At 36.9% G+C, this 24,780-nt stretch overlaps 1 protein-coding gene across 2 annotated transcripts in view; it reads left to right on the top strand.

Annotated features, from left to right (window-relative positions):
* The window catches only part of LPIN1 (lipin 1), a 37,015-nt gene extending 13,410 nt beyond the window's left edge, over positions 1-23,605 (top strand). For both annotated transcript variants that reach the window (XM_062488470.1, XM_062488471.1), the window contains 12 exons: positions 1,030-1,217; positions 2,121-2,214; positions 4,598-4,667; positions 7,454-7,546; positions 8,886-8,959; positions 10,985-11,129; positions 13,801-13,949; positions 15,600-15,686; positions 18,315-18,467; positions 20,315-20,429; positions 22,483-22,586; positions 23,446-23,605. In XM_062488470.1, coding sequence (XP_062344454.1) covers positions 1,030-1,217; positions 2,121-2,214; positions 4,598-4,667; positions 7,454-7,546; positions 8,886-8,959; positions 10,985-11,129; positions 13,801-13,949; positions 15,600-15,686; positions 18,315-18,467; positions 20,315-20,429; positions 22,483-22,586; positions 23,446-23,605 — 1,432 coding nt within the window. The remainder of the gene's footprint in view (positions 1-1,029; positions 1,218-2,120; positions 2,215-4,597; positions 4,668-7,453; positions 7,547-8,885; positions 8,960-10,984; positions 11,130-13,800; positions 13,950-15,599; positions 15,687-18,314; positions 18,468-20,314; positions 20,430-22,482; positions 22,587-23,445) is intronic.
* The last annotated feature ends 1,175 nt before the right edge of the window (positions 23,606-24,780 follow it).

Here is a 24,780-nt window from a genome sequence, read left to right as displayed (position 1 = left end):
TTGGGTTATATTTATCCCCATGTCCTGACTTATTACCAAAAAGAAGCTATCTTACTGTTAACAGTATTAGCAGAAAATTATTGCTCTAATTTTTCTTTACTGTGGTTGATTCATCTATAAATAAGAATGTGAGAAAATAATTTTGGAAGATACATGACAGAGTTACATATGAAAATACTGCACCCTAAACATACAATTTCCAACGTGTTCTGATCTTTACTGGAGCCTCTTGCAACACTTAACAGTTCTCTTTCAACATATGCTCTAGTCACTTGATAAAAGTCACTGAGCAACAACTAAAGTAGCTTGTGTACTTTATTTTTTTGCTTGCTTAAACTTAGCTACTGCAATACTAGCATTTCAATAAAACTGAGAAGGATTAGTTATCTGGGGGAAAAGGTTGGATTGAAAATTTATTTCTCTAATGCATTCATATAAATCTGGAGTGGAAAGCATATTTTGAGGAGTTTGCACTTTGTAATAAAGATCTCATCAGATCTTAAGTGCATATAATGATTTATTGTTTCTGAAAATTTTAATCCTAGTAGTTTACGTGTAGAGTGTTTTATTTATACATATATGACACATAAATACACAAACATACACATTACTTGTTTTGGTTTAGCTATCAGTTTATATAGTTAATGTAAATTTAATAATAAACTTATATGATTGTTCTTGTTCTGTGTGGGAATAATTCTACTAGTATAAACTTTGCTTATCGTACCATTCTTTTGTCTACTAAGATTATACAGTTTGTGGTCTTATTTTCCTAGCTCTTATACATGTGTGAAGCTATAATTATAACTGTCTAGTTTAGGCAAATAAGTAGAAGCAATCTAATATTGGAGGGCACACAAGGCCTATATTACTTTGTTTTGTTTTGATGTAAAATTTAAACAAAGGTTTTTCTTTCCTTTTCCCCCTTTTTTTTTTCTAAGCATGTACCCGATATAAACAGTGCTTGTTAAAGTGAGTGAATTTGGGAATGAACACATGGAGACTGAATTCCTGATTTTTCTTTTCCAGTGGGGATAATGCCCAAAGCAAGAACGTGGCTGACATGGGGCTGCGGCCAGCCAGCCACTCCCCGCAGTCTGTCGGGAGCTCAGGTGTGGACAGTGGGGCTGAAAGCACCTCGGATGGCATTCGGGATTTGCCCTCCATTGCCATTTCTCTCTGCGGAGGCCTTACCGAGAACAAAGAGATAACCAAAGGTACAGCATGACTGTATGAATTGCAGACATGCGCTGGCAGCTGGGTTTGAGCTTCCCAGCCTGAGGCTGCAGAGCCCTCCTGTGGCTGTGCTCAGCATTGGGATGAGAAGATGAATACTGGCCTTGTAATGATAAACTTCTTAGAGCTTCTCATGATTTTTAACACATTTAAACAATCTGCTGTATGTGAAAATTTTTGAAAGCATTTTATTGGTATTTTTACTTCCTAATAGTGCTATGTTTTGTATCACAGTATTGTTAATGATACTTTTGCCACTTAGTACAGTATATAGTTAGGAAATTCACAGCTGTTGGAGTTGGGAGTGAAAAAGGTGGTCCATAAATGAGGCTATGAGGAGGAGGAGTTTAAAAGTTTAACGTGATTCCTGCCCTACCTCCAGTTTCTTGTATAACTTTTAGGTAAATCACAGTACTTTGTGCCTTAAACTACCAGTGGCATAATGGGAAAATAAATGTGTTAGGACTTGCACTTTCTGCAGTAATGTGGCATCATAAAATCATATGAGCCTGATGCTACACTGACTACTGCTCACAAGCTAATTATTAAAACATTTCAAATATACTGTGATTTGAGTCATACTGTCATCTGAATCACTTGGAAATTACATAATTTTCCTAAAAGAAGATTTTCCTCCCTTACAGTTCCATCCCTGAGCTTTCACTTTAGGTTTTAGTTTGAAAGGAAACACATCCAGAAGCAAAGAAACTCTGATCTTCTGAGATTGAGAGTCTGAACAACATGCTTCCACATTGCAGTCAAATCTCAGCATCCTCGTAATGAAGGTGAAACCAATGTCTCTGAGGATGCTGAGAAGTTTAGGTTGGCCCATCCCAGGCATTTATAAATGCAAGCTTTACAAATGTAACTTCTTTCCCCCACAGAAGAATTCTTAGAGCATGCAGTAACATATCAGCAGTTTGTGGACAATCCTGCTATCATTGATGACCCTAACCTTGTGGTTAAGATTGGAAATAAGTAAGTATATTTCAGAAAAAAAAAATACTGTTGTAACAAGGACACCTCTTTTTCACTTCAGTGCATAACATCAATATAACTGTAGCTGAAAACCAGGTTTTAAAAGTTTGTAACTTGGATTCATCCAGAAGGAGTCAATTCCCTAGTGAGTTCAGGTCCTTCTAGTTACCTTTCCTCCTTTGAATTAAAAGTGAAGAGCAGTTTCAGATGACCTATTACAGCTAACTGACACAGCTTGAATTTCAAGAAGCTGTTATTAAATGCTAATAGTATTCACATTCAATTTACAGAGTAAAAATGAAATATGATGTGAACTTGCTAAGGCTCGCCCTGAGCCAGTTTGAATAATTAATATTTACAGGGATATGTTGGTCTGCTTGCAGTCACTCAGAACCAAGCTTTTTTTTTATTTTTTTTAATTTTTTTGTATATACCAAATATTTTGTAAATATGCCTCTGTGGAGGCATTGCTTTCCAAGACTTCTCAAGCTTCACCCACTGAGTATGAGACTTCCACTTCTAAGACAAGGCTAAGACATTATTTTGTGTGTTTATATTGCTGGTGGCAGGGCAGTGCTGTGGTCTAAGCCAAATGCAGCTTTTTTGGGGGTTCTTTAATTTGAGAGTTCCTTGCACCTTGCAAACAGTGTTAGAGGAGAGATCATGGCTTTGTGCTGTGCTTAGTGAGGTTTGGCTACCCTTAATTGTAGACATGGCTCATACAAGGCTGATGTACCAGGTGATAGTTTGTACTGTGTATGCTGCAGCCTCATACCTGACCCTCTCTGTGGTCTGAGGTGAGTCACTTACTGCTTCCAACACTGTTCTCTGAATCTGATGGTAGTATTTATCTGCTTACTGAATGTATTGGGAAGAGAGGAGACCTTAGTGCAGATCTTAATGTCGTGTGAGCTTTATCTTTCCTAGACAGTGTAGTTGTCCTACTGTCTGCAACAAGAGTTGTGTCATGTTCAACATATAATAGCAGGAGCTTGATATCCTACAGACTACAGCCCCTAAGCTTTATGTAGTTCCTTGATGGGAGAACAGTTAAAGCTTATAAAAATGTGGCTTATGCTGTGATAAAGAAGAATATAATAAGATAATAAGGACTGTAGCTGGATGGATGTAGCCAGAGAGTTGCGTCAACAGTTCTGTCACAATGGAAGCTGGTGATGAGTGGGTCCCTGAGGGCTCTGTCTTGGGACTGGTGCTTTTCAATCTCTTGGTCAATGACACAGACAGTGGGACTGAGTGCACCCTCAGTGCATTTGCAGATGACACAAAGCTAAGTGGTGCAGTGGAATCAACAGAAGCAAGTGATACTATCCAGAGGGACCTGGACAAACTTGAGAAAAGGGCTCATTAAATTCAACAAGCTAAAATGCAAGGTGATGCAGCTGGTTTGGGGCAATCCCAGATATGAGTACAGGCTGAGTTGAACTCATTGAGAGCAGCCCTGTAGAGAAAGACTTGGGCGCTCTGGTGAATGAGAATCTGAACATGAGCCAAGAGTGTCTGTTTGCAGCCCAGAAAGGAAAACGTGTCCTGGGCTGCATCCAAAGCAACATGGGCAGGTGAGGTGATTCTGTCCCTCTGCTGTGCTCTGGTGAGACCTCACCTGCAGTGTTGCATCCAGCTCTGGGGTCCCCAACAGGAAGGACATGGAGCTGTTGGAGTGGGTCCAGACGAGGAACATAAAAGTGATCAGAGGAATGGAACACCTCTCCTATAAAGATGCTGAGAGACCTGGGGGTCAGCGAGGAAAAGAGAAGTCTCTGGGGAGACTTCATTCAGCTTTTTAGCACTTAAAGGGGTCTTAGAAAAAGAGGGAGAACAACTTTTTATATGATAATAGTGATAAGATACAGGGGAACAGTTTTAGATGGAAAAAAAAGGAGAGGTCTAGATTAGATGTTAGGAGGAATTCTTTATTACTATAAAGATAATGAGTTACTGAAACAGGTTATCCAGAGAAGTGGTGGATGTGCCATCCCTGGAAGTGCTTAGGGCCAGGTTGGATGAGGCCCTGAGCAACCTGATTTAGTGGAAGGTGTCCTTGCCCAAGGCAGGTGAGTTGGAAGCAATTGATCTTTCAGGTCCCTTTCAACCCAACCATTCTGTAATTTTATGATGACTTGAGGAATGTGTGGCAAATACCCTTTCTGCTCAAGGCCTAGCTTCTCTTGCATACCCTGAAAAATAAATATAGTAAATACCTGTAAGCATTCTGTGGAATAAGGTGAGTCTGTTATTACTAGTGCAGGCCGGAGTTTGACCTGTGATTCATGGCTTTAACCTGCCAGGTGGTGAATGCCAGGTGGATTGTGAATTGGGACTTTGGGATTACAAAATGCTGTAATTGCCTCCCTTGCATGCCCAGGTACTACAACTGGACAACAGCTGGTCCCCTTCTGCTGGCAATGCAGGCATTCCAGAAACCTTTGCCAAAGGTGAGATTGAACATGAAGGCTGGTAAGAGGAGGAGTTTTGAAATGATGCCACTGATTAAGGGAGGGGAAATGGGTTGTTGTACAAGAGAATCTGCACATCAGTAAAACCTACCTACACATAACCAGTCATCTCTCTTATGTTATGACCTGAATAAGGACTGAGTTTGGTCTGTGAATAGTGTTTGTTTGCTAGGCTAAAGTTACTACAACTACTTTGAAGTAGGAAAACTTCTCTTTTACTTCATTATTATGGATTGTAAACATAAATTATATTGAGCCATGTTAGTGTTTGCTGTAGCTGAATACTTGGCATTTGCTTTCCCATATGTATACAGCATATATTATTAAATACATAGAAATAACCTCAGTGAATAAACTTTAAATACTGGATGGGGAAGGCCTACAGCTTGCTAGCTTTTTGTTTCTCAGTTGGTTGTTCATAACACAGATAAGTAGTGCTAGATGGCTCTATGACTCTGTGACAACTGTGTGTGTTGTCTTATATAAATGTGCTGAAGAAGTTAGTTCAGTGCCACATGACCTGGTGCCATGTAGGTGCTCGTGACAGAAATATTGTAAATGTATATAAAGAAGTAGTATCACCACTATGACTCTTTTGTGTCCCAGTTAGACATGGATTTAATAAATTTTTGAACCTAAACATTCCTCCTGCCATTTACAGCACTTTCCATATTTTTGGGATTGTTCTGTGTGAATTCAAATGCTAGCTCTGTTGCCGTCAGTGTGGACTAAAAATTTCTTAAAAGCTCAGAATACTCTCTGCCAGTGTTTCTTTCTTAGTGCCATATTACCTCTATATGAAGTCATGTGCAGCTGCATAGTACCATCCTAGTATAAAATAAATTAAACCTAAAATCCCAAGTATCTGGTAAACATGGCTTGAATTTCAAAGATGACACAGAATCAGCTGTTTTGTGCATTAGGGCATGTGTTCTAGTAATCATCAGAGGTGGGATTCATCCCGTGGGGCTCAAATACCCACAGAAGGTACACAGTTATCTTTCTATGTATTTGTTTTGTGCTCACACAATGTGATTCAGACCTTGATAGGTGCCTATTGGGTCTTCAGTGGCAAAAAATAATGTAAAGTAACTGCATTTTAAATTAAACACTTCAAAGCCTAAGCCACATGTCTTTGGTTTGGCTTAGGATGGGTAAATGTAAAAAAGTATTATAAAATATTTTTCCATAATGTTACAGGAAATGACAATTCTTTCAACACCTTTATACTTATGTCATTATTCATATAGGTTATCAGTTGAGAAAAATCTTCTGTGAGTGTATAATTCAATGTGCTTGGGGTTTTTTAATGATTAATTTATATTCTGAATGCTGATAACTTTCTAGAGAGTGCTGTTTTAATTTAGTGGAGAAGCCAGTATTTGTAGTTGGTATGATTGGAAAGGTTTACTTGGTTTACTGTATCTCTGAAATTACATTGATTTATGTTACAAGTCATCCTACTGGTTTTGTTCATGACTTGTTACTTAGAGTTTTGATTTGCTGTAGTAATGAAGCTAAGGAATTGAAATACTAAGATACTTTATTAATAAACAGAGTTTATGAAGTGTTTGAAAATGGAAGCTTTTGCAAAAAAAAATCACTGATGTTGTGTAAAATACACTTAATTGCACATCTAATCATAGGTATGTAAATTCCCTCACTAAAAGTCTATAGGACATCTGCTTGAAGTTGTTGACATGTTTGAGAATCTCCTTAAATTGTAATAATTGCTCTCAATGGTGGCTCCCTGTTCTTCATAGCTCCATCTGCTCCTTGTTTTTCTTATTTTGTAGAGAAAAACTCAACTTTATACCTGTAATTTCTTTTTTTTTCCTCATCTACTTTAGATAATATAGTGAAGAAAACCTATGGAAAAACTGAGAAAAGGGATCTGTTGTGCCACACATCTGAACACAGCCCCTTCTTAATTGCTAAGAGTTCTTAGGGTTTTTTTTTTTTAATTTTTTTAAAAGATCATTAATCAACATCACAGCTTTGTTTTGGTGACCTTACTTGCAGTGGAAGCTATCAGCTGAGAAATGCAGTGGTCAAGCTGTTCTAGGGTGTACCAAACCCTGTGGCCACTTTTACCATACTATTTTCCCATTCCATTTGTTGCTTCTCTCGAGTGAAAGAATTCAGCTCCCCTTGTTACAATGCATAAAGCTCCAGTCATTACGGATATTCAAAGAAACTTTTCTACTGGTGTCTAGTATGTAGAACCAATGAAAAGTAGAAAAGGTTTATAAAAGAAACAATTCTAACATTTTCAGTCAAATTCATAGTGTGATAATTCATAAACTCATAAAAGCTAGTAACTTCTTTGAATTTTTTTCTAAGCTGGTGATTAAATACAAACTTTGTAAATAACTCTATTGCATGTCAGTTTGTTACTGTTTTGCATGATGCCTTCTTCAGGAAATTATTATTTTTTTAATGTATAATTTGTACTAAATAACTTAGAAACAGCAGGTTCTCCATTCTAGACATTATACTAATATCTCTTTATGCTTTTTTTCTTCTTTGATTTCTTTTTCATTTTCCTTTTAAAAATACCATAAGTATTCATGCTTAAGTTACTTCAGAGCAGCTCTGGATACCATTAGATTTTGCTTTAGTAGAATTTATGGTCCACAGACAGTATGTTTACTTTTATTCTATTTATTATCAGTTAAAATTGTGTGTTTGGTACTTTTTCATTTATGTATGTCAGGTTGTCCTTTATTTTGGGTCTTTTTTATGTTACCATCCATTTATCACAGGCAACTGTGGAATCTATAATGAGGGACAAGATGCCCAAGAAAGGTGGAAGGTGGTGGTTTTCATGGCGAGGGAGGAACAGCACTATTAAAGAGGTAAGCAGAGTTTATTAAGAAGCAAGCTGAGTTTCCTACTGGTTGCAGTGGGAGGGCTGGGTATCTGTATATTCATGCGTCAGAACTTTACTTCAGAGGCCAACTTGGTACTCAGTTTGACTGAAGATATACACATTAAACATGGTCTGAAGTCTGGTTTTTTTTGACTTCAGAAAGCTTTGGATCAGACCGTACCTGAAACATTTGCCTGAAGAGTTTTGGTTGTGCATTTATTTTCATTGCACAGATCTGAGGCAGTAGTATCTAATGTATTAAATCTCTGTTTGGAAACGTAGAATCAAAGAGATGTGCCAGTAACTTAAAGTTTTCATGCAGATTACCTGCATTTCTGCATCTTTCTTTTGATGGTCGAAGAGCAGACATATTTATGAGTAGTGTGAGTTACTCATAAAACTCAGCAAAACCTAAGGTGGCAAACTGATTATATATATTGGTTTGAAAGTATTTTTGAGTTTCTTTTCAGAGCATTAGAATTTTATGATAACAATCTTAAAGTCATGGGTGAACATTAGAAAACTGAATAAACCAAAGGTGCATATGAAATATTGTTGTATAGGAAAACCTCCTCATATTAATTTATACTGCTGAAGCATTAGTACTTGAGGGGAAAAAATTACTCCTAATGCAATTGTATAGTTATGCCTCAGTCAAGAACTTATTTAACCTTGCATGAAATAACCATTGTGCTGATCTGTCAGTATGGGTTTCAGAGCATGAGATTTTAGTTTTATAGTTGTTTGAAGTTTTTAGGATTTTCTCTGGAAGTATTGAGCTGTGGCAACTTTAAATGGAACTGTGTAAAGCAGAACTATTCACTATTTAAAAATCTTGTGGAATGACTTTGATAGTGTTCAGCATCTACTCAAGATAAAAGCACTTCAGAAAGTTTTACTGGATTAAAAATCTTAATGATTCTATTAAAGGCAATTCTTGGTTGTTTTTTTTTTCCTTCTCTCAAGTCGTACTTTGGTTTCTCAGGTGAAATCTAGCTATTTGAGGTGCATGAAATGAGTAGCTATGGAGTTGATCCCAGAACTTCAACAGTGAAGTCTAATGTTAAATCTAACATTTCTCTACTTCTTCCCTGCAAAACTAAATCTTAGTAATTCTTCTGACTTTTACAGTTGCAGTTTTTAGTTATTTGTACTGCCTTTATTCGTTAAGGGTTTTATTTTGCCTACAAGCAAAGGAGGCAAACATGCTGTTAATTTTTACCAAGTCTGTACAAGACAGAATATCATTTTCAAATATTTCTCTAAAAACATCTACTTTCTGCTCAACAGGAGATGCACAACTACTCATACTTGTATTTTTACAGGAAACAAAGCCAGAGCAAGAAATGAGTGAGAATGGACTTACAGAAGACTCTTCACAGATGAGCAGGGCAGACAGGTACCCCCAAAATCATCTGTACCTGAGACAAGCAAGAGTTAGCATTTAAAAATCAAAGCAATTTACCTCAACTATTTGAACAAAGAAATACTGTTTCAGTGAAATACTTCTAATTTGTTACTCATTGCACCACGTAAATGCAAATAGGAGGCCCCTACCCCTGGCAGGGCTGCACAGCTTGGGAGTACACTCTGGCATTTCTGTGGTTTGGCTCACAGAGCACTGGGACAAGCTCTGGGACACATATTCCAGCCCCTTGAAAACAAACTAATTGGAGCAGTTCTCCAAAGTTACATGTATTTCTCTAGAGCCTTTATGGGAACATCATAGACAAACCCAAGCTGTTGTCAGATCCCAGTTGCTTAAATTTTTTTTATTTAATTTTGCAGCCTGACAAATTACTTGGTTCCTGCGTATTTTGGAAAGTTATGGGACTTTCCAGAGTGTTTTTCACAGGCAGTAGTCATAGTTTTCTGTTACTTCTTTCCAGGATTGCAGGAGTCTCTTCCTTCTTATGCTTTTAATGAATCTTACTGTACAGCCAGAATTTCACCTTGGAGGATTCCATAAAATGAGTTTTCTTTTGCTTTGGAGGGATGAGTTAGCCAGGGACGGATCTACAGCGTCCCTTTTCTGTGCGTGTAGATCTTATTGTAAAGAACATCTTGTTAGTGCTGGCTGCAGTTACAGCTGAAATGGACCAGATTCAAATATGCTTTATGCTCATTAAGTGAGGTTCAGGGGTCATCCTTCTGAAACAAAAAGCTCTCATCCTTTTTGGTGGTCAGCAGTTGCAGTCCAGGCAGATGTCCTGGAAGGAGGAGTCCTCATTCTGTAGGAGATTAGCTGTTGTCTCTGTTGCCTCTCTGAGACTGAGAACCTGAGTAAATTGGAAAGGCTGATTTTCTTTTTAAGGACGACAAGTGACATATAGGTCTGCTTCTTACATGGTTGTTTAAAGATAAACTTTAAAGTGGTATTAAGAGCTCAAGCAGACTAGATTCTGAAATGGGTGTTCTTTGTTTAAATTTTAACTGGCGTTAGAAATCTCATAAAAATTTTTTGTTTTCAAGCAAAATGTGACAAGTGGGATGTTGAGTAAAGCTTTTGAGATCATATATCACAAAGGATAAGATGGGCTTTTAAATGTTGCTAGTCATGACATGCAGTACCTTGATATTGGGTCAAGACTTCCTAGCATCAAGCTACATCTGGTGTGATTGAAATAAAAGGCCAAATACTGATTGTTTAAAAGATTAGATTTGTAGTATCTGAAAGAATTTTAACTTACACCTACAGTGATAGGTTTTTTTACTGTAGGAAAACTTTCTTTCTGAGGAAGAATATCCTTAACAAGTTTTTTTTCTAGAAAATGGTTGTAGCAGAACAAAAGCAGTTATTCCAATGTGTATTTAAACAAATGAGAGAAAGCTCGGGTTTTATGACTTTTCATCATTGTATCCTGAACAGGGTAGTCCTGCAAATCCTGGAAAAGAATAATCCAGTTATCTGAAGTTTCTCATTGAAAGAAAATGAGTTATTTTTTATAATAAAGCTTCCATAACCTGCATTCTTTTAAAATTAATTTTTAAATTCCTTGGGGGAGGAGAGAAGAGGGAAAGAGAAAGCCGTCAGCATAACAAATGCCTCTGTCTTCTTTTGAGAACAGAGGATTTTTTTGTAGTTATAGTATCTAATGGGTTTAATTTTTTTATCATGTGAGATTTTTTTGAATTAATATAGTACATTAATTTATATTCATTACACTTAAGTAATGAGAACTGTTGTTATAGCCACTCACTTGCCTGTAACAATCCAAGTTTGAATAATGGGGAATGTCTGAATGAAAGTTTGGTCCTTCATTGATGTATTAAAACTCATTATATGAACGACCTCCTGTGAGATAGTACATGTAGCAGAGAATCAATGACTTATTTGGTGACTCACTGTTAATGCATTTTTAATGGATACTGAGATGCATTTACTGACATGAGAACATCATTTTCTGTGTGTGCAATGTTCCAGAATAAAAGATGAATCTTCTTCAAGCGATGAAGACCCCAGAGCTGCCAAACAAAACCTCGGGTCATTACAAACCAACTCCAGTCATCTCTCATTATTGTCTGGAATCAGTTACAAAAAATCACTTCGACTCACTTCTGACCAGCTTGTGAGTTAATTTTACATCCTTGTCCTGAAATGTCATTTCTAATAAGACATGAACCTTTACTGCTATTCAGGCTTCAAAGCTTAATTAGCTCTTATGTTTTGCATGTAATTCTCAATTGTTATATTTTTCAAAAAAACCTTTTCCCTTCTCTTTTCTGTATTAAACATGAATGTTGTTCCTTGCAGCGTGTGCTGGGGTTTGGAAATGGGATCTCATTTAGAAAAATATCAAAACTAAATTCCAGAGTGTGTATTTGTAAGTGTATTGGAACCACATCCTTTCTTGTAGTACGTGAAACATGTATATATTAACAGGCCTCTCTTCTTTCTCCTTTCTCTTTTCCTTTTCTCTCATTTATAGGCAGATAGTCACATTTTGCTTAAATACAGTTTTCTGTTAATAACTTCTGAAAGAGCTGCTTGTGAATTTATAATGGGGCCAAGCTATTGATTTTTTTGGAGCATATTAATTTCTTTGAAGCCAATTCACTTCTTCTGTGATACAGGTGTTTTGGCTAATTATGAGAAAACTTTTGCAGTTTTGTGTCCTGTACATTTCAATTTGATCTGGAAAATGGGATACTGTAGGAATATACTTCTTGTCCTCTTAGGTACAGATAATTAATTTTCTGAAGGAAATCCACAAGAGTTGTATGGCATTTAACAGCCCATCACTCACTGCCTGGATAATTTGTAAGAAGCAGTTTTTCCCAAGAGACAGATGAGATGTGTTGGTTATTTTCTGTGGCAAACAGAAAGCAGGGGATACACAAATAAAATGGGACTTTTCAGTTTCAGAAACCTTGCAGAAATTAGCTGAAGTTAAAGCTGCTCTTAAATTGGTTTCTTGATGAAATGGTGAGATTCATCAGTTACCCAAGTGTTCTGTATTCTCATCCCCTTTTCACTTTTAAACTAATTGAAAAGTTGCAATGAAAGATAATGAAGAAAAATATATACTAAGAGTATTAAATTTCTACAGGACTTGGAAAAACCAACAGCTAGGTTCACAAATAGAATCAAATCAGTAGCCTCTTGTCCCACATGTCACTAAGTGGCGCAGGAGACAGAGAAGGGCATCAAAATGGGAGAGTTAAGCATAGTTAGTGTAGGCTGAAGGATAATATCTCACGTGGTGTAAGAGGTTGATCATTGTACAAAAGAGATGTAACACTGCAGAACACATATACCCCTACAGAAGATCTTAATTAGAGTTTATTAGAGTTTGTTGCTCATATTTCTCTCTGCATATATATCTGTCTTTCAGAATGAGGAATGGCCATAGGTGTTTCCTATTCCATCATTTGTACTGTTTATGTGAACATTTGGGGATTTTTTTTTCTTGTTTACCTGATTGTGAAACAGAGTTTTGTTACTTCTTTGTTTTGTTCTGTTCTATAAATGAATATCTAATATACACCACACAGGGTAAGCCTCTGCCGTTGTTATTTAGAACACCTCTACTGAAAGCAATAAAATTCAGTATGACCAAATTGGGTTGACTGGTTGAATGCCAGGTGCCCAGCCAAGCCACTCTGTCACTCCCTTTCTCAGTAGGACAAGGGAGGGAACATAAGATGAATAAGCAAAGAGAAAAACAAGTATATTCTCTACTTCCTGCCAGTGAGGGATGCTCAGCCACTTCCCAGAAAGCAGGGCTTCAGCTCTGGAAGGCAAACATTGTAAAATAACAAATGCCCTGTTCCTCCTCCTTTCCTTATCTTTTATATGTAAGCTGATGTTGTATGGTATGGAATACCCCTTTGGTTAATTGGGATCTTCCAGCCTGGTTGTGTCCTCTCCCAGGATCCTGCCTGCCCCCAGCACCTTGATGGGGGAGGAATGTTGGAGACAGTGCTGGTGCTGTGCCAGTGCTGCTCAGCAGTACCCAAATCACTGGGGTGTTACCAACACGTTTCCAGCTGCCAATGCAAAGCACAGCACTGTGAGGGCTGCAGTGGGGAAATGAACTCTAGCTCAGCCAGACCTAATAAAATTTCTGTCTCTTATTCCATACCATTTGTATCATATTCAGTTCCCACAAAGTCTTCTAACTGTTTCACTGCAATTATTTCTCATTACTGAAATCCCTCCTTACCCAGGGATACAACTTAACGACATTCTTAAATTATCTCTATACCAAACATACATGTAAATAATTACTCTCCCATCCTTTCATAAATACATATTACTTTCCCATTTCATGGGCTTCTTCTACCCCTTCAGATCCATGACTTGGGCCCCATTGCACTCAGGATGGGTGGTCAGGACAGGAAAGCAGCATACCTGATTTTTGGGCACTAACACTGGTTTGGCTTGGGTCATCATTGCATTCCCCTTTCTCCTTGCAAAATTTATTCTTCATCAGTTCATGCAATTCCTGCTACTTTGCTTCCTGCAGTATGCAATTTATACCACAGCTTATTTTTTCCCCCAAGGTTAAATCTCCTGAGGCACATACTGGGTCTCCCTATTCTTCTGCATTACCCCACAGGTACACGCTGGTCTTTGGGCAGTAACAATCCTCCAAATGGGTTTGCCTTTATGGGAGGAGAAAATCCATACCAGCTTCCCCAGCCAAATACACCAAGGCAATGGTCATGTGCAGCTTTTACACTGTGTCCATTTCACATGCTCAGTTTGTTGATCATCTTGCTGATAATGTCTTGCAGAAAAGCTTAAAACTCAAGAATGGCCCCAATGATGTGACCTTTAGTGTTACAACCCAGTATCAAGGCACTTGCCGCTGTGAAGGCACCATTTACCTATGGAATTGGGATGATAAAGTTGTTATTTCTGATATTGATGGAACAATCACACGGTGAGTTCATTAACAGAGAGACTTTATATGACCCCTTAGTTTAAAGGAAAACATAATTAACAGGGAATGTTAATTACAGAATCTTCATATACTTGTGTTTTGAGAGGTTTTGTTTCTTGGGTTTTTAAAATTTATTTTAAAATTTGGATTTCAAATAATACAACAATCTAGCTGAATTTTTAATTTAATAGACACCTGCCATATGTGCCCATTATTTGTTACCTGTTGGTGTTTCATGAAAGTGTTTACAGCAGTAGTGGAGGACCTTCTGCAAAATCCTAATCTTTTTGTTGCATCACACTTATGAATGAAGTAGTAATTAAATATGAAGGATTAATTAAAAAGAAGAAACATGTGAATTTTGTTTTAAATGGCATTCCTGGGGCTTTCCAGTAATAGGCATTATTGCTTAGAAGACTAGACTCCAAAATTCATGTCAGAACCAGAATCTGATGGAAAGTTTCAGATTAGCACTTTGGGTAAAACTCATAGTTTTGGAGTGACCAGAATGCTTGGCTGACTTGCTGGTGTCTATGTAGTGTATTTAACACTGGGGAAAACAATTGTGTGTGGAACAGGGAAAACACAAAATAAAAATAGAAGTATTGTCTTTTGAAGTGAGATGTTTAATTTGTTTTGAAATCAATTTCTTTCGAAATCAAACGTAGCTATATCTGATTAGGAAAAAGAACAAGGAAAAATAATTTTCAAGAGCAATCTGAGGATAATTAAAATAATTGATTTAGACTGAAACTCTTCTTTCTTATGATTTATCCATTGTGTGTCAAACTTTTCATTTGGTGCCAATGTAAATTAACATCTCTCCCCACTTTGCTTTCTTAAGCTTCAGTAAAGTGAGTGGGACCTATTCTCTCTGCTATTGATCTGCCCAGAGTTACTGAATCACTTCACCTTACAATGCCAATGCAAATCCATCCTAAGCCACTGCCCAATATTTCTTCCTCTAAGATGCAAGTTATTCAGGGTGTGGACTTCTTGTTGTGTGTCTGTGCAACACTTAGTCAAGCAAGATGCTTATTTGCACTATTTGTCATTATAGTGTAAATAATTTTCTCTCATATAATGTGGGAAATACATCGAAGCCAGAATAAATATTTCAAAATAGTTTATACCTGACCAACTCCTGCATTAATGTGGGGAAGTTAGTTGGAAGTAAGCTAGAGTGTGACTTACCTCAGACTTTCAATTTCCCATAAACTTCCTTTATGGGTAGGTTTGGTTTATTTAGAAAATTTATCACAAACCTCAAAAAGCATGCTTAGCACTGGTGGCCTCCCAGAAGTCTGATTGGTGGCCTGTGCTGTGACTTCCATATTACCTTTTGGGGCACAAGCTTACCCATCTTGAGGCACAGGAGTAATTCAAACATGGCCAAGGATGAGCATACTCATCCTATCTCAAAAAGAAGGAGAATAATTATCTTCTGATCATAATCAGTCCCTTACAGAATACCTTCTTTTCCTTTGCAGCAACTCAAGTAGTAAGTTAGTGAGATTTGTATTAGATTTGATTGCTGGTTTTTTTTTGTTTTGTTTTGTTTGGGTTTTTTTTTTTTTTTTTTTTTTTGTTTTTTGGGGGTTTTTTTTGGTTTTTTTTCCAGTTCAGTGATACTGTTTTTCCTTTATTCAGGTCAGATACTTTAGGTCATATTTTGCCAACTCTTGGCAAAGACTGGACACACCAAGGGATTGCAAAGTTGTACCATAAAGTGAGCCAGTGAGTATTCAGTAAATCTGTTCATGCATCTGTGGCTTGTGTTTATTCATTTGCGTGTAAAAAATTAAAATTTCTGTAGGCTTCTCTTAACCTATAATGGTGACAGTTTCATCAGTATCTTGCCACTTCAGTGATGCTTACACAGTGTAAACATCTCCTGCGTGATATCCAGAGCAAAAAGCTGCTTTGTGATAACAAAAGCAAAAGCACCCTATTTGTGAGTGATGATTGCTCTTCCAGCTATCCCAAACAGATATAGACAGTTCCCAAGGCTGCAGTAATTTGAATGAGTTATGCAGTTGCAGCAAGTAGAACTTTCTTGCAAACTGGGAATTACAGCAGTATTAATTAATAAGATGCTAATACACCTTCCTTTCACTCCTTGCTGAGAAGACTGTGAAATGCATAAAGACTCTGGCCCAGGGTGGTCGCTGTAGTTGGAATTCTTCTTGCCGAACTTGACTTACCTGGAGTTGTGCAGGGATTAAACCTAAAATGTATGGAATGAGTCTGTTTGGGGGAGTTCACTTTTTTTCCCAGGGAGTAGAAAGGGAGTTCAATAAAACAGCTTTGATATGAACTGTCTAAACATCAGGCTTCTAGTCAAGTGAGATAAATCTCATCAGTAAAACACAGCAAAATGTCTTATCTTGACTAGAAATCTCTCTGTTTTGGATACTCACTGCTAGTTTTGTTATTGTATTTGTTATATGAATAACAAGCCTCAAAGACACTGATCTGCTGATTGTATAATTTATTTATTTTTTTCTGTAAGTGTTGCTAATCCATTGTAAAATCGCAAGGTTAGGAAGGATCAGTTTTAAAATATTTCCATCATCGGTTAATTTTGAGAGCAGGTGGTAAGTAAAAGTTGCTTAAAATGCAATTTAAAATTATTGAAAGTCAATAAGGACCACACTGTTAAGGGCCTAAGGAAAAGGCTTTAACCTGGCAACATCAGTGCTTTAACTGCTGTATTATAGCCCAGTAGCTGACCTGCACTGATGTGTGCTGGTCCACAGTAGTAAATACCTTCCATGCCACTGGAGCAGGTAAAGGACTTGGATTCATCATGTTTACCTGTGGCTTTTACATTCTATGTACTTCTTTGAGAAAGAGGGGCATCTTCAAAAAGCAGCTCAATATGCCTGGGATCTAACCATGTTAAGAATTTTTTTTTTCCCATTAGCTCTTGAAGAAGTATCAGGAAGCAGTGTGTCAGCTATGCTTTAGGTCAGTTAATGTTGTTAACATCCAGATATAACCTAGAGAAATTTATTCCAAAACAAAGGGGATGTTTAATCTGATGAGTATGAACAGGAGAGAAACAATTAGGCCATACTAGCTCATGTGTGGGAATGCCTCTACATGAGCAAGGCTACTGCAAAAGTACAGGTGTAATGTTGGTTCCCTGGATACATTTTGCAATGTAGTCAAGCCATTGTGTACACTGGAAGATCAAAGACAGAGTATGGGCATTTTTATAATTACCCATTGAGAGAAAAAAAGGAAATGAGGAACAATGAATTGATGTCTGAATGGGTTCAGATGAAGTATCTGATTTTAATTTTTACAAGGAGGATTAGTGACTGTGTTTTCTTTTATTGCAAGCATGTCAGCTTTTCTTATACGTTTAAATTACCGTAAATGTTTGAAGAGACTCTGGTACAGATCACAATTCTCCTCTTAGTTAATCGGATTTGTTCGGTGTACTGGAGTTATGCTAAGTTAGTTTATTGGGTTTTTTTTACACAGATGATGAATTATATATTACGGATGGTGGAGTCTAAATTATGCCAGAGACACTTGTCTGCACATTAGACATACATGTTCACAGAAAAGACAGGGCCGCCTGGGAATTCACATACTGAGTTCTGTGTATAACCTCTGCATTACATTTGGTGAAAATGTTAATTAATTTTTTTAATTGAAGTTGAACACCATATAAATGCTTAATAGTGAGATCTAATGACCACATGTGCACTGCATACAGTATTTCTTTATTTTCTGGAAAGTAATTTTCTAATAGGAATTGGAAAGTAAGTTGCTATTAAGTTGAATTAATATCAGATAGGATTCTGTTCTATTCATGAGCAGAATCAAAAGCAACCTGTAACACCAAAACTTTTATTTCAGTGTCAAGTTAAAGATTACTTCTCATATGGTGCTTTGAAGCTCAAGTTGTTCCACCTTGAGAAAATATGTTACTGCTGCGCATCTTTTTTTGCAGAGACAGGAATGCAACACTGTTAATACAACAAAGACCAGTATACTCCTTTATGCTAAGTGTTTTTGTCTTGGCAGATGTCTTTTCAGTTAATTCTGGGGACAGTGGTTCCACCACACAGGGTTGGAAAGGTAACCATGAGAAGTCATAAGTCCTGAGAGGAGCAGAGATAAAAGAGCCCTCTTTAAGTGTAATCACTAAATGCAGCGGGGTTAAATGGGTTTTAATTATCCAGTTTTCTGACATAACTGCTTTTACTCCTTTTAAATGAAGTCTGGGTTAAGCATAAGACTATTTAACAGCCGTGATTTGATTAATGTAAAAGTAAACTCTCAAAATTATTAATATCTAAACACCTGCTTTATTTTTACAGTAGTTTCTTCTTTTGTATCTGCTCACAGAAATGGATATAAATTTTTGTACTGCTCAGCACGAGCTATTGGAATGGCAGGCATGACCAGAGGATACTTGCACTGGGTCAATGAAAGAGGAACTGTGCTGCCTCAAGGGCCAGTTTTGCTGAGTCCAAGCAGCCTATTCTCAGCTCTTCACAGGTAATGCAATTTTGCTTTTACAGAGAAGGAAACTCTGAGGTTGGTGGATGCTGAATTAACAGCTTTTTTTAAGTGAGAGTACTTGACATAATGATTTTTTTTTTGTAACATATTGGTGCAAAATTTAATTAACAAGAAATTTTGTTAGACCAAAATTCAGTAGTTACTCAGTATCTGATTTTTGCCTAGTTTATATCTTAGATGTATATTAAGGCACATCTGTGTTCACTGTTTACCAGTAGGTACTGCTTGGTGACTTCATATGTTCATATTTAGCTGTGGGAGAAATGTGGACATTTTCATAGCACTCACTCTTGTCTTTACCTGTAAGATGTTCCAAATGGCATAAGTAGATTTTTGTGGATGGTTATTTCTTGGTGGGTTTTGAAGAAATTCATGTGAAAATGAAATGATTTTTTAATATTCCTGACTGCAGTGTGGGATTCTGTGAGGACAATGTTATCTTTTCTAGGTGTTGAACTGTGGTGAGTGAATAGTAACAGCACAGATTATGAATATTGTACCTTCTGCCTAATTCAGCGAAGCATGTCAAGTGATTACTGAAAATATTTTAAAATATGTTAAAAGCTGCTGTGACAGGATATATTTCATTAGAATTTTTAATGGAAGGTTGTTCAGATGTTCTCCTGATTGAGTGATGTGCTACAGGCTGTCTTACCAGTCATGTTCTAAATATAAGAAGCCATGGAGGTATTACAGTGCACTTCTCAGACTGATTAAGTAATAAATGCAGTGGAAGGTAGTTACTGTTATCTTACGCTCTTTGTATCTAGAAATACATTTAAAATTGTAGTCCTTTTGTTATCTTGTTTACACTTAAGGAATGCCTGTCTTTCAGTGTACACTACTGTAACTGCTGAGGTGTGTGGGCAGTAAGTGTCTTCACTGTTTTATCCTTAGATTTAATCCTTATAGGTTTGAGAACAGGTGTATGTAAGACTATGGAAAGGTGGTTTTATTCATCTGTTGCACGTTCTCAGACATTGATTTGTACATGGATCTGCTATTTCAAAGGGCTGCTTTACTCCTATGAAGCTTCTGTACTAGTCACATCTTCCTTTGACATATGTGTTGGTGCTAGGATCTTGGATTCTGAGCTTCTTAAATGCTTTTGTGTCATGCTGGCATCTTCCTATGTTATGGGAACTCCAGACTCTGCCACCTGTTCAGTCCTCTTGCCAAGAGAAGCTGTTGTGAAAGGGCTTTTGCCCAGAGATGAGAACTCCTCTGTTCATTAATGAATTCTCTATTCTGTAAGGAGCAGCTGAAGAGAAATAGAAAATTCCTTTATACCCTAACTTTTGTTAATTAGCAGTGGTGGAGAGCCTGACTGTAATTCTGTCTTAACAGGCTGAGATGCTTCTAGTACATGTGGTGATTGCAATCCTTTTAAAAATAAAATTTAAAGAAAAGCACCATGAACAGTGAGAGCTAATGTAATCTGTGAATCATTCTGCAGTTCTCAGGAGGCAGATTACTTGATAAGAGTTTCTGCCTCTTAAGGATTGGTTTAGCAGCTACTCCCTGTAATCCACTATCCTTGCTCAGTAGCTGTCATTGTAATGTATATTTCAATTGAAGTTACCTTGTTTCAGAGGATTTATTTACTGTGCCCATTATGTAAACTTGGGAATGCTGTTTTGTCTTCATGGGCAATCTGACTTCTAAAAGATGTATTGGAGAAGGGTAGATGCTATTAGTTAGTAGTATCTAACTAGGTAAAAATGTTGAATAAAGAAGATAAAATGGTTTGTGGTGTATTTCATGTGTTTCATGATGTGTGTGTATATATGTACACATATTTCATGTGTATTTCATCTTTTCAGGGAGGTCATAGAAAAGAAGCCAGAAAAATTTAAAGTTCAGTGTTTGACAGACATCAAAAATTTGTTTTATCCTAACACAGAACCCTTTTATGCTGCTTTTGGAAACAGACCTGCTGTAAGTAGTAGCTGAATTTATTTCTATTCTAGAGAACAGAAATGTTGCTGTTACTTCATGGTTCGGTTGTATTAGAACCTAGAAGCTTTAAAGGAAAATTAGGAACATTTTATTAGGCCCTGTACAAAAGAAAATATTAAGGCTCTTCCTCAAAAATACCATGATGTAGGATTCAGAGATGGAAGAGCAGCAAAGTAACTATGTTTTATCTGCATAAATTAGCAGTTAAGCTTGTGTAGAAACAGTGATCTCATCTTAATATTTTAATCCACACAGATACAGTGTCAGTGAGATACCTGTGGGCAGAAGGAAAATATTTCAGATTAATATTGGTGAGACTTACACTTCAAACTCTTAGTACACTCAAAAGACTTGAATGTCCCATTGAAGTCAAAAGGTTCTACTCTGTATGGAAAGTGATAAAATGGACATAGAAAAGGAAAGACAGATCTCTGTCACCCATTGGAAGACTGGATATTTGGGCTGTAGATGGCTCCTGCTCCTGCCCTGGACCAAAGAATGCTGTTATGCACCTGGGAAAGGAAACAGTCTCATGGGCTTGGGCTGAGGGGGTACCCCGGCATGTGATTATCCCTTCTTTAAAAGCATCGTGTCAGAGGTCCTCACTGTCCCATTACTGTATGGAATTGTTATATTACGGGCACCTTAGTTTCCATTATCAAGGCACCTTTAAACATATGATTATGAAATAACATTTTAAAAACTTCTGTGATGTTTTATTATGAATAATAACTACCTCTAGTTCAATTTTTTGAACCGCAGAGAAACATGCATTAAAATAATTATTTTATTAAAAAAAATTTAAGTAAACTATGAAGTTACTCTTTCTAAAGTAATTACTGGTAGCTTACTCTAATGCTTGCTGCCAGATTGAGGCTTCAGGTGTATGATGTGTGGTGGGCTTTGTATAGCTCAGGATCACAGCTTTCTCATTTTTCTGCTCTGGGTTTTCCGATGTTTTTTCTACTTTGGTTGCTTTGGTTTCTTTTTTTTTTTTTTTTTTTTTTTTTTTTTTTTGCTTTGTTTTTCCAAGAGCAAATTTCTGTACACATGGATGTTACGGGTGTGGACAGTGTGTGGACTGCCATGATGCTGAATTCTTGAAGTGGCTGCTCTTCACTTCTGTGCAGTTACTTAATTTTTTTTAACAGTCTTTACAATATAGATGTAAAAATAAACCTTGTGGCTTCATTAATATTCCAGTTTTTCACCATCTTGGCTGTTAAAACCATGTTTTATATTAGCAAAATGGAAATTGGTTTTGCTCTGATCTTCTAGGCGATATTTTCAACTTTGTTTTTGTCAAGCTTTTTCTTCAGAACAGATCAAAGCTTATTTATTGTTTTCCTTAACAATCTGAATTTCTTAGAAGACGTTCTTAATTCTGACTTCTAATTGTACTTCCCATAATTGTATCTGTATTACCTGCTGGGGCTCGCTGCTGTGGTTTTGGCATATATTTCTTGCTTTCCCTTCTTTTCCCCTTGCTCTGACATAGAGTGTGAATATGCCACAAATCTGAACTCAGGAGCTAAGTGATGGCTTTAGTATAGACATATTTGTTGTGAATTTTGTGACCTTGTCCTTAAAAAATAATTCCCATTTTATGTGTCAGTTACATCTTAACCTCTGCACACTGTTGTAACATACTTGGTACAATGCACACAGGACATTAAATATTGTCTGAAAGAAAAATGAAAGTTCTAATGCTCTTATACCAAATGTCATTAGTTCTTTACTGAATTTTATCATTGTGTCAGGGGAAGTTGCTGAAAAAATGAACATGATTTTGATTACAGTTTAAACTGAAGTGGCAAACTTCTTACCTAGCAGCAAATTGTCTGTTTCATGAACGTTTCATTAGATTGATTTCATTTGTAACATAATGGGAGAATTTCAGGCACACAATAAGTAGCTAAATTTAGTACCAGTTCTGTGTAAATGTGTTCTTTTGTGTAATATATTACAGCAAGATTGTGCATGATTTTGCAAAGGGAGAATCACGATTTTTCTTCTTTTATGTTCTGTTTAGGATGTTTATTCATACAAACAAGTGGGGGTTTCTTTGAACAGGATATTTACAGTTAATCCCAAAGGAGAACTTATACAAGAGCATGCAAAGACAAACATCTCATCGTAAGTAGTCTCTTATCCCTAATACTTTATGGACTAAATTTGCTGTGCTAACTTGTGACTCAAGTTGCCCAAAGATCCATTCAATTTTAGTAATTAAAGATTCCTTAGAATACTTCAAACAAAACAAAAAAGATTTAGAATAAAATGCAGATTTTCCACTTCCCTTCAATTAAACTGACAAAAAGAATTTTTTTGCATTTAGTATAATATATTCCATCTACTTTAATAATGTAAAAGATTTAGAAGTGGTTGATTTAGTCTTCATTAAAATGAGACTCACTAGTTTGCTGATGCCATCTGCCTTTTCCTGGCCTTTTCAAAATTTCCTTTTCCTGGATCTCCTATCTAGAAGAGCCAGAAAACAAAATGTGAAGAGAGGGTCAAGTGCTTCTAGCAAGATGCCTAGGCACTGGTAACCCACTGGAATGGCTTTTAGTAGTGTTAGTGTTGGTGTCCTTAATTGAAGGGGAGCCATATGTGTATAAAATATGAATAATCAGTTGAGCAGGGAGCTACTTGAACCAAGCTTGTCAGAAATGGAGAAGCAGAATATTTTAGTGATGCCTGAATATTTTAGCAGATGATCTGGGTATAAAATGGCATGTTTCTCACTAGGTAAGTATCATTTGTTAGAATGAACGGATTAGAATGAATTTCTTATCCTAACTGTGAATCCTTTCTGGAATCTGTGCACAAAAATAAAATTTAGTTTTATTCCTTTGAGGAGGGTGACTTGTCCACCTTGTCTGTTTGTAAATGTAGTCATGCCTTAGTGGTTGGGAACTTAAAAAAAAGTTCAAAACAAGATGATCTGAAATGGTTCAGCATTCTTTTATTTTTTTTCTTTATTATTTTCCAGCTATGTCAGACTCTGTGAAGTGGTAGACCACATTTTCCCTTTGCTGAAAAGAAGTCATTCATCAGACTTCCCTTGTTCTGATACTTACAGCCAGTTCACCTACTGGAGAGAACCTCTGCCACCGTTTGAAACTCAGGATGTACATCCAGCCTCATCTTAACCCCCATCTCCAAACTGCTGGTCTTACCTCAAAGAATGGGTTGGCTTGTGTTGAAAGGGCACCAATTGGCTTTTGCTGTTGACAGTTCAGCTGGAATCAGAAGTTGTGAAGTTCTGAGCATTGTATTAATCTATTTTGAGCAAACATAGGAATGCTTTTCTATACTTAGTCAGGTTTCCAAACGAGAATATTCTTGCTAGGAATATGATTTGCTTTTCTAGGTCCTCTCCTAGCTCCTCAAATTTTGCCATGCACTTTCATTATATAAGAGCAATTAAAAGTGCAGTGATGTTGGCAGTTAAACATGCCATAAGGTTGTAAAGTGATTCCATGTCTGTTCTGCATCACTGAAGCCATCTTCCATCCTGTCAGAACCCCTTGCCAGTATGGGAGCTGAATGTCAGCATTCCTGACATTATCTGGTGACACAGACAGGGATTGCAGTCTATATATCAAAATTCTTCTCTCTGAAGGAGCAAATTATTCTTACCCTCTCCCCTTGCTTGACCAACAACTGTTTGTTTAAGAGTTAATTACTGGTCTAGATCCTCAGCAGATGTAAATCAGTGTAGCTGTCAAAACCAATTGAGCTGTGTTTGATTTATTTCAGCCTGTTTTGACATGGGACATTTCTGAGGAAATTAATTATGTGTAATCTAAATAGAAAGTAAATGAAATAGGATGGCCGGATTCTTCCAGTCTTTCTCAGTTTGAGGACTATCATGCTTCAAGAGTAGCTTTTTGGATCAAGGTGAGTGTGCAAGTGGAAGATACAGGCCACTGTGGAAGTGCCCACCTTACTGAAGTGGGTGATTTTCAGTAAACACATCTTTCCCACACACAGTGTGCTGAGGTTGAAGATTTTTTACTGAGCCAAAAATAGTAAGGATTTTATCAAAATGGAATAGTTCTGACTGAAAAATTATTTTAGTTAAAATGTGAATTTTGATGCTAGTGAATGATGCATCTCAGGTTTTTACTATATGGGTTTTTTGCTTTGTTTTGTATCATAAAGAATGGATACTTTTAGTGCAATTTATTCTCCTTTAAGGTAATGAAATTTCCTACTTTTTCTTTTTTATTATTTATCCAGACACAACCTGTAGATATTGCTTTTGACAGCCTTAAGACTGAACTGTGTGCACTAAAAGCAATACTGTGGATCAGTTGATATC

This window comes from Cinclus cinclus, chromosome 3, assembly GCF_963662255.1.
Source record: "Cinclus cinclus chromosome 3, bCinCin1.1, whole genome shotgun sequence".
Lineage (NCBI taxonomy): Eukaryota > Metazoa > Chordata > Aves > Passeriformes > Cinclidae > Cinclus > Cinclus cinclus.
Note: the sequence above shows the minus strand (reverse complement) of the source record. Positions and strands in the feature narration are given on the sequence as shown.